A 10,828-nucleotide genomic window follows, 5' to 3' on the forward strand; every position below is an offset into this window, starting at 1 on the left:
AGTGATCTAACTATTTGCTGCTACATCAAAGTGAAATTAGACACAATTCCATCAACTCCTTTAATGGTATAATTAAGCAGCTAAAATAAGCCCGTCCACCAGACAGTGGTCCTTGAGGGTGGTTCGAGGTGGTTCGCATGCAGATATGAGTTTAACCAAATGAACCCTTATTAGATCTGTAACTCTTGAGATAGAATGAAACCAAATGAACCCGTCAAGAGTAAAAGTATATTTAATAATTTAACACAATTGTAGATGAGGCTTGTCAATGAGGCTCAATTGGGTCTGAGAGGCTAAATGTCATCAAATGTTGGTCCGTGGCTCAAATGGGTCTGAGAGGTTAAATGTCATCAAATGGTGGTTATGTGGCTCAAATGGGTCTGAGGCTAAATGTCATCAAATGGTGGTTCTGTGGCTCAAATGGGTCTGAGAGGTTAAATGTCATCAAATGGTGGTTCTGTGGCTCAAATGGGTCTGAGAGGTTAAATGTCATCAAATGGTGGTTCTGTGGCTCAAATGGGTCTGAGAGGCTAAATGTCATCAAATGGTGGTTCCGTGGCTCAAATGCCCAATAAATAAATAAATGGGCCTTGATATAAAAAGGTTGAAAACCACTGAGCTGAGCTACACCATGCAAACACTTAGCCCCTCTCGGAACCCTACATAAAGCTTTTCTGAAATTTTGATGAGTTTTATGTTGGGTCCCTGGTCATGACTATATTTTCGTATGGGAATTCCGGAACGCGGAAGTATTAAGAACGCGTAAGATTGAATCTGCGGCGTGTGACGGCATTTTTTAGCTTGAGTTATTCTGAATTTGGGAACTTTAAGTACCTATACATCCCGCTGCGAATATCTCCTGTGGCGCGGAAGCCGTTAAGTATTTTTAATCTTTGTTTGACCGATTTGGTCGCTTTATTTCTTCTTGTTTGTTTACCGTTTATTGTACCGCCTCCCGGTGTGCGGTTGGCTACGTCCCTGCCTCTGATCTGCTCTGTCATAGCTATAGCGCCACTAGCTAGCCAGATAGGCGGTACAATGAGGTGTCAATAAACAAGGAAGGAAGAGAAGAATCAAAGCGACCAAATCGGTCAAACATATATTAAAAATACTTAACGGCTTCCGCGCCACAGGAGATATTCGCAGCGGGATGTATGGGTACTTATACTTCACATATTCAGAAAGCCTCACTAAACATGTTGTTTATGTTTAAGAATGGCCGCGTACCAGGTGGCATGGTAGTGGTGCAACAGGACCCAATGCACTGGGTCGAACAAATGTCAGAAACTTCAGTAGCATTGGGTTCTGCTTGGAGGGCTAGCAAACACTCACCTCGAGTTTGATGAGGTCTAAACTTCCGTTTAACAGCTTGTTGTAGAAGCTGTTTTTCGTTTAGTTTTTCACAGCCTGGTAAAAAAACCACTGTCGACTCTCATTAACTCCATGTTCATGTCACCGAAAGTTACATTCTGAGGTGTTTAATATTAAAACAAACGGCTTGTTGTAACAAACACTAGCAGCAACAAGCCCACTGGCAACAGCTGATGAGCAGGGTTCATCACTATGCTGGCTTGTGGTAACCTGACTTTGCCAGATGGGGGCGGTATTGGGTAACCATGTTCCCCAACACCACAACCATCTGGGACCTCTCAGGGAGTTCAGCTAACACCGAACCGCTCCCGGTTCGAACCAATCAGCGTGAGCTAAGGGCGGGATATGTGCGAAACCGGATGTGAAGCTATATAGACACGTCAATATGATTGGTTGTGTTTGCACGCCCACACGGTGATAGACAGACGGTCCCATCCAATCATCTACCAAGTATCTTGAAAAAAAGGAACAGCCCCGTCATCGAATTTGCTTCCGCGATCCCAGATCCCAATAAGCTGTGAAACAAATTTGTGTAGCAAGCTTCTTGGATCTGGCAGCGTCAGGTTAGGCTTGTGGTGGACTGGACATAAGACATTTTTTTATCAAAATTCGCTCCTATCCTATGCCACCAAAATGTGGAACGCCCTACCAACAGTCATTAAGACATGTGAATCCCTTGACTCCTTCAAAACCGCTCTCAAAGGGCACCTATACGGACGGCTGGAATTTGAAACTGGCCCCGTAAAATCTGAATCCCCTCTTCCCCTCACTGTAGGCTATAGGCTATGTTTCTTTTCCATTTTTACTTACTTTATGATGAATTCCTGTTCTGTTCTTTGACTATATGGAAGTGTCTATTTGTACGTCTCTGAATGTTTTGATGAATTGAACATGGTGGACCCTGTTGTAAACAAGTGTAATGCTTAATTGGGTCGTCCACTCACAGTTAAGAGTTTTTGTATTGAGTTTGTGCTTGAAATGTAGCCTACTGTAAGTCTGCAAACTGTTAATACATATTTCAATCAATCAAAAAAAGGCTCTTCATCTGGTCAAACTGATTTGAGAAATGTGTAACACGTACTGTATTTAATGATATTTCATTAATTGATCTAATGACCATGTTGTGTTGGTTCCACCCACTGACTAGTAACGTGACCCGTGGGTGTCTATTTAAGTGGGTGGATCACTGACATCTTGAGTTTGACCAGATGAAGAGCCTTGGCTCGAAACGTCGTCAATACATTTATCTGTGCGGGTTCCCTTCTTTTCATATGTTACTTTTTGAACCCATAGCACCTCCACGAAGCGTATTTTACTATAGTTTCTGTATTATCAAAATAAGAACATGGAAAATCCAAACGTGGACGTGGACAACCACGCACGTGACTGACGTCTTTAATGGCATTCTGTGATACTAAACCGAATAATTATTTGGTGCGACTTGGGGCCAGATATTGTAATCCACGTAGTTTAATATCCATTTGACATTTCTGGAAGAAACCGTATTTTTGTTTAGTAGGTAATATCCCCAGTTCTCCACTTGAACGGAATGGATACGGTATACTAATTGGACCAAACAGCACCATCTGCTGGACAACTGCGAGCAAATCTATAGCACTCAAATAAATATACTGTACATCTGCCACTTGAATTAAGGTCACTTGTATTGACATCAGCTCGAACCCACAATGCAATACTTTGTTTTCAAGAGTGTTGCACAAAACATCATTAAAGTTATAATATATCTGAAAATACTATACCAATTAAATTATATTCCTATTCCAAGTGTGTTTGTCTTATATGCAATGACAGCACTGCACAGCTCAGCAGTTGTAAAATATATTTATCTCCACACACGACCTTGAAATAGTCATCCACGCACTAATATCATCCCGGTTAGACTACTGTAATGCCCTCTACACTGGGATTAGTCAGTCATCCCTGTCTCGTCTACAACTTGTCCAAAATGCAGCAGCCAGACTCCTGACCGGCACCAGAAGGAGAGACCACATCACCCCTGTCCTGGCCTCTCTCCACTGGCTGCCGGTCCGGTTCAGAATCCGGTTCAAAACCCTCCTGTTTGTGTACAAAGCCCTCAATGGGCTGGCCCCCTCCTACATCACCGACCTCCGACCTATCCTATCCCCCCCTCTACCAGGACCCTCAGGTCAGCAGACAGGGGTCTCTTAGGGGTTCCGCACACAAAGAAAGAGGCTCAGGGGCGACCGCGCCTTTACTGTCTCAGCCCCCACACTCTGTGGAACAGCATTCCCCTCGCCGTTAGGTCTGCGCCCTCCGTTGAGTCTTTTAAATCACAACTTAAAACATGTTTATATTCACAAGCCTTTGCATCACAGACATGATCTTGCACCTTTCCTTTTAGATTACTCTGTCCTATATGCCTGTTGTTTTATTATTGACGTCTTCTGGACTGGATTGTATTGTATTGTATTGTATTGTATATATTCTGCCTTGTGAAGCTCTTTGGTAAAATTTGTTTTAAATGTGCTATATAAATTAGATTTGATTTGATTCGATATATTTTCACACACACACACACGCTAAAATAGAAAAACACACTTCCTTTATTGTGTAGACACTGGTATTTACAGTTAAATCACAGGTGTGTGCTGTGTAACAACAATATATACTATTCAGCCATTTTCTCATCTTCATCATGTTCATTTTCCTCTTCGTCGTCTTCTTCCTCCTCCTCCTCTTCCTCATCATCATCATCATCAAAGTACTTATCCTCTGCATCTCTGCTCACTATGTCCAAGTTGTCATAATCAGGGTTCTCATCAACCTCACTACATGCACACACACACACACACACGCAGTCACCCAGACATATGCACACAAAAGAAAATGATATTATCATTCAGTACAAACGGTAAAAACAACTTGACAGAGTAGCCCAGTCAGGGCCAATATCCCAAACTATGTGAAAGTGCAAATGCAAAATGTAGCGGTTAATTGTCATGCACATTTTCAATAACCTCCATGATCAGTTTAGCTTTGAATCAGTTCAGAGTGTGCTCACATATCATATAATCCACAGAGCATCCCTTTGAATCAGTTCAGAGGTAGCCGCAATTTGCAACTTTGGTTTTCGATTTGCGGGTCGCGCTGCTGCCTCCTGCATTATGTGCAAATTCGAAACCGGTGGTACGCAGGACCGTTCAGTGAAATACGACGAGTGCTTCCAAACTCCAGCACTTCACCAGCACATAATTTCTTGACAGAAAGTAGCTCATAACATGTCTACGGTGGATTTTTATGAAAAACAAGCTCGGCAGATTGAAAGAGGATAATTCAAGCTTGGACTACAGCTGCAATGTTGTCGAGTTTAACGTCGTTTAAGACAAGCAGATCGCAATGAAGGGTATTGTAACTCTAGATTCATCCCATTATAAAAAAATCTAGAGTTGCAAATTGCGGCTATTTCAGAGGGTGCTCACATATCATATAATCCACAGAGCACCCCTTCCCTTTGCTTGAAGTATTGGGTGTGTAAAATGTCTAGTGATTATTAGTAACCTGTAGTTGAAATCCTTGTCTTTGCCGTCCAGGAACCGCTGGTGCATCTGACTGACAAACTCCTCCCTGAGCATGACCTTCTCCTGTGGGGTTGGCTCCCACTCCTCTTTTCCAGAAACATCGCCTGGGAGGAACAAAATAAACGTTATCCCCGACTGACCCAATGGAAGAGGCGTAGAGTGTGTGTGTGTGTGTGTGTGTGTGTGTGTGTGTGTGTGTGTGTGTGTGTGTGTGTGTGTGTGTGTGTGTGTGTGTGTGTGTGTGTGTGTGTGTGTGTGTGTGTGTGTGTGTGTGTGTGTGTGTGTGTGTGTGTGTGTGTGAGAAGGGAGAGAAAGGGAACAACAAGCGTTTGGCCACCCAATCCATCATCTAAGTTCACAGTCCACTATGATCCATGCTCTTACTGATGGAAAGAGAGAGGGATGGTACAAGCGGGTAAGTGAGACAAATTGAGACTAGGGGAGAAAGCGAAACACAGAAGGAGGTACACATTGAGACAGAGAGAGAAAGGTCTGCCACTCAACATGCCTCCTGAACACTCCTTTGCACCAAAGTTCAAATAGAGCACCGAAGTCTGACGTCACTTTCAGTAGATGGCGCCAGTATACACAGGTTCATGTATTTTTTTTAGTAGCATATAAGAACTGTGTTTGACAAATAAACCGATCATCTCGGCCTTTCTGTCAGGGGGGTGGCTGTGTGTCGTTAATGATGTCCATTAATATTTGATACGGCCAGTTTCTGGAGAAAATGGAATTAATGTGGCCGCAAAAGCCTTGAAACTACATATGAAGGCAATGTCGCTGCTAATATACGTCACGCCCAGCTGTCAACACATTGCGTTCCTGAGATTCCTCATTGATGTAAGCTCAGCTGGTGGTGACTCAACTCGTACTAACCACGAAACATTAAATATCAATAAAATAAAATAAACGTAATTAACATTCAGTTTCTGTTGTGTGACGGGCAGATGCAGCCACCTGCCTACCCGGAAATGTAGTCTCTGGGTTATTTGACTCATTTCTAACGCTTATTTTGTTACTCTTTGGGTATATCTGTACAATTCCACCTTCAGTCGATGCTTCATATCCATATGAGTGAAAAGGTTTATTTTTCAAACACAGTTCTTATATGAACTATGGGGATTTCAATGCAAATAAAAAAATACATGAACCTGGGGACTGACGCCCTCTACTGACAGTGACGTCAGGACTTCGGTGCTCTATGACTAAAAGTGGATAAAGGGAATCTACTAACGTGCCTCAAGCCGGCTGATCCGGTACATCACAGGAACAAGGAAACAGTCGCAGAAGGAGGAGAGGACACTGGGAGCAGCACGGACATTTTAAGCCTTTTATCGGGTGCTAGAACAGTGCAACAAAGAACGACTAACGTTTTCGACCTATATACGGTCTTCATCAGAGTTATCGATGAAGACCCTATAGTCGTTCTTTCTTGTACTACTACACCTAATAAAAGGCTGTCCGTGCTGGGGCAGGCGGTGGCCTAGTGGTACAGGCGCATGATGCCACTATAGGCTCTGGTCTGACAGTGTGTCGCGTGTTCGAGTCCATGACGACCTTTGCTGCATGTCTCTCCCCTTCTCTCTCTCTCCATCTTTCCTGTCAATCTTCACTTGAAACTATCAATAGAGGCAGAAAAGCCAAAAACAAATCATTAAAAAAAAGAAAATGTCCACACTTCTCCAGTGTCCTCTCCTCCTCCTCCTCCTGTGACTAAAAGTGGATCTTAGTGACCACACAACATCTCTAGAGCTCAGCAGTGACTTCTCCTCTCATCTTAGTGACCACACAACGTCTCTAGAGCTCAGCAGTGACTTCTCCTCTCATCTTAGTGACCACACAACGTCTCTAGAGCTCAGCAGTGACTTCTGCTCTCATCTTAGTGACCACACAACGTCTCTACAGCTCAGCAGTGACTTCTGCTCTCATCTTAGTGACCACACGTCTCTAGAGCTCAGCAGTGACTTCTGCTCTCATCTTAGTGACCACACAACGTCTCTACAGCTCAGCAGTGACTTCTGCTCTCATCTTAGTGACCACACAACGTCTCTAGAGCTCAGCAGTGACTTCTCATCTCATCTTAGTGACCACACAACGTCTCTACAGCTCAGCAGTGACTTCTGCTCTCACCATCGTCATCGTCATCGTCTTTGTCTTCCTCCCGTGCGGCCTCCTCTCTCTCATGCTCCTCCTGCAACTGATTCTGGATCAGCCTCTCCTGGTAGGAGTCGAGGAGGAGGTGGGCCAGGCCTGCGTTGCCTTCGCCCGGGCACCCCGCTTGTCCTTCTGCACCTCCTCCCTGCATAGCCTCCTGAGAGCGTACCAGTAACTGTTGGAACAAGGCAAAGGTAAACGACAAGGCAGAATGAGCACATTGTCAACTTTAAGTGCTGCAAGCCTTTATTAAGACGTGTTAATTCTCCAAATGCCACCGTTTGACTTTTGATTTAAATGTTTTAAACTTTTGATTTAAAATGACACAGCAATTGTATTTGGTTTATTTTACAGCACTAAGGGTTATGCCAGTGTTTTGTAAAGAAATACATGTTTTACTTAATAATGAACAGTAGAAATCATTTTAGACGTTGATTCAGACTTGTGCCGGCTAATATAAACACTACCAGTTGTAAAAAAAAAAAAAAAAAGAAAGAAAAAACAGCATGTAATATATGTGAGCATAATACTAACATGGTGTAAAGTTGCATGTCATGTCCTTTTATGATTAATATGCACCAGTGCTATAGAGCACCGAAGTCTGACGTCACTTTCAGTAGAGGGCGTCTGTCCCCAGGTTCATGTATTTGTTTAGTTGCATTGAAATCCCCATTGAGGCGATTTGAGATCGCCTCATATAACAACTGTGTTTGAAAAATGAACATGTCACCCCGGCCGCTTCACTCATATGGATATGAAGAATCAACTGACTGAGAGAAAACGCTAATGTTACTGCTACTGAATTAGTTAGATTTTCGCTAGAAGCAGACTGTATCATATATGAGTGACTGACTGTTGCAAACGATACAGAGACACCTCCCTGACAATAACGCCGAGACAGCTTGTTTATTTTTGGACCACAACGCTTATAGTAGACGATATTAAGATCACCCCATGTTATTCTCCATAGAGAAATTACTTCCGCGAAGGGGAATGGTCGGGATGAGCGAGTTACGTCAGGACTTCGGTGCTCTATGGAGAACAAAATCCTGTGATTGTACATTACGTGGAAAGTGGAGTATTTCCAATTCTGGCAATTGACAAAAACAAAAGAAAACAACTCGACACAAATAACACAACCGATTAGAAGGTGTGCAGAACAAAGCCAGCCCACCTCATCATCAGTCAGATGCTGGCCAATGTACTGCTCGTACAGTAGGGGCTGCCTGGTGCGCATCTGCTCCTCGCTGAAATACTGACCGTCTGGGACAAAGACAACACGACATTATGGTTAATTGAGTTTGATTATTTGATCTTTTTCTGCTTAATTTTTATAGTGGTAGTGAGAGAGACAGGAATGGTAAATGGTGCATTTATATAGTGCCTTTATCCAAGGCGCTTTACATAGATTGTGCATTACATTCACCCATTCTTGTCCAAAATGCAGCAGCCAGAGTTTTAACTAGAACTAAGATGAGAGAACATATTACTCCAGTTTTGGCTTCACTGCACTGGCTTCCGGTTGATTTTAGGATTGATTTTAAAATTATTTTACTTGTGTATAAAGCTCTCAATGATCTCGCACCTTCCTACCTACATGACTGCCTGCCTAAATATGTCCCAAACCGCCCCCTAAGGTCTTCCACTGCTGGCCTGCTCGCTTTGCCTAAATAAATGGCAACTAAAAAATACGGGGAAGCAGCTTTTTGCTTCTACGGGCCGTCGGCATGGAACAAGCTCCCACTGTACCTTCGTCAGGCAGCCTCTGTGGACATTTTTAAAGCACAGCTCAAGACCCACTTCTACAACATTGCTTTTAATTGATCTTTTATTTTTTTGTTATTCATGTCCTCACTGTATTGCATTACTGCTTGTTTTTTAATGTCGTTGCCTTGCTTTTCTTTTTTATTCTCCATTGTTCTGTAAAGCACTTTGAGCTGCATTTCATGTCATGAAAGGTGCTATACAAATAAAGTTTTATTATTATTATTATTATTATTATTCATACACCGATTGCGGCGGAAGCCATGCAAGGTACCAACCAGCACATCGGGAGCAATTTGGGGTTCAGTGTCTTGCCCAAGGACACTTCGACATGTAGACAGGAGGAGGAGCCGGGATTTGAACCGCCGACCAATGGATCATTGGACGACCTGCAATACCTCCTGAGCCACAGTCGTGTTATTCAGAACATTGCATGTACTGAGGATCTAAAATTGTGGACACGCAAACATCAAGGCCAGACAGTGGCCTTGTGGTTAGAGTGTCCGCCCTGAAACTGGGAGGTTGGGGGTTCGATCTCCGGCCGGGTCATACCAAAGACTGTAAAAATGGGACCCAATGCCTCCCTGCTTGACACTCAGCATCAAAGGGTTGGATTAGGGGGTCAAATCTAAGGAGACTGCGGTAACGTGTGTGACAAATCGTATGACTTGGATCAGGACCCTCGGGCTTCGCCACTGGACCATCAGAGGAGCTATTTGAATGAATTGATGACACTCACGCTATGGTTCTTTTGATCCTATTATAATAAATATGAACATACTCTCAGCCAGGAACCCTTACCCCTCTGGAGGGCCCTGAGGGCAGCGTAGCGCTGGTTTCGGACCCTGGTCTTGTCTGCGTGTCCGACAGCCCGTCTCTGTATCACCCTGCGGTAGTGCTGGGCCCGCGAATCCGAGCGGAGACTGGAGAACGCCTCCAGGTGCTTAGGCTTCAGATACGCCTGGAAAAATGGAACCGCAGAAATATTGGACACATTTGTGATTTGTAAACAAGACACACACCGCACAAACTAAAGGCCTATTCATAGTCTGGATTTTCGGTGGTCAGGTGACCACCGCTCCGGTGGTGATTGAGCTGACCACCGGAGCTGAAATAACGTTGAGTAAAAACAGAGAGCAGGGCTGGAGCGGTGGCGGTGGTTTGCTCTTCACCGCGGCTCGTGACGTCATGTCGTTGTTCGGTGGTCACCGAAAATCCAGACTATGTATGAGCCTTTAGACTGCTCAGACGTAGGCCTAGGCAGGACACAAACCACAGCAGTCCTAGAGACATTTTAAGTGCTGCAATCCCCCAAGAACACACAAGGCACACACAGAGCCTCCTGTTGGCTCTGGCATAAGAGAACACACACAGCCTCCTGTTGGCTCTGGCATAAGAGAAAGGACAATAGCTTGAAGCCAGTGATTTGGCCAATCACTCCTGACCCGCCAACTGGAGATTGTTGTGGTTAAGGGTCGAAACACTTGAAGAAGGTTGGGTGACCTCTCTTCCAGGCCAAGGCTTTATTCATTATAGATTGATTGTAATCGCATCTTTGATGTATTTACAAACTGAAATAAGCAGAAATGTGGGTCACACCCCGTTTCAGAATAAGCTCAGCACTACAATCTTCAGTTTTATGTCCTGTCAGGTGCCTAGTATTTAAGTTTGCTTGCACACAAACACAGATACACTACTACTCCAATCTCTTTTTATCTCACTCAAGAGACACAGAAAAAATATTTTTCCCTCTCTCACACAAACGTTCATATTATGTGTTGTTGTGCACATAATGTATGATTGAGCCCTACCTGATACCTCTCCAGGAACACCAGGGGTCTGCTCTGATATTGCTTCAGCAGCTCCTGTCTGCGTTCTTCTATCGTCAGCTCAGCATCCCCTATCTGCTGGCTTTTCACCATGCACCCGCTAACAGCCACTACCTCCAACATAGCGCTCACACTGCTGGAGACAGC

The 10,828-nt window shown here is 44.0% G+C and overlaps 1 protein-coding gene across 1 annotated transcript; it reads right to left on the minus strand.

Annotated features, from left to right (window-relative positions):
• Positions 1–3,983: 3,983 nt before the first annotated feature.
• On the minus strand, positions 3,984–10,828 carry LOC310869447 (coiled-coil domain-containing protein 97-like). Its single transcript, XM_083780197.1, has 6 exons — positions 10,664–10,828; positions 9,654–9,813; positions 8,263–8,351; positions 7,065–7,263; positions 4,912–5,035; positions 3,984–4,181 (listed from the first exon to the last, which is right to left on the minus strand). Exons 1-6 carry the CDS (start codon positions 10,802–10,804, stop codon positions 4,022–4,024), a joined length of 873 nt encoding a protein of 290 aa, XP_083636323.1. The 5' UTR covers positions 10,805–10,828; the 3' UTR covers positions 3,984–4,021.

The sequence above is a fragment of the Protomyctophum parallelum genome, assembly GCF_964188405.1.
Source record: "Protomyctophum parallelum genome assembly, chromosome: 13".
Taxonomy (NCBI): domain Eukaryota; kingdom Metazoa; phylum Chordata; class Actinopteri; order Myctophiformes; family Myctophidae; genus Protomyctophum; species Protomyctophum parallelum.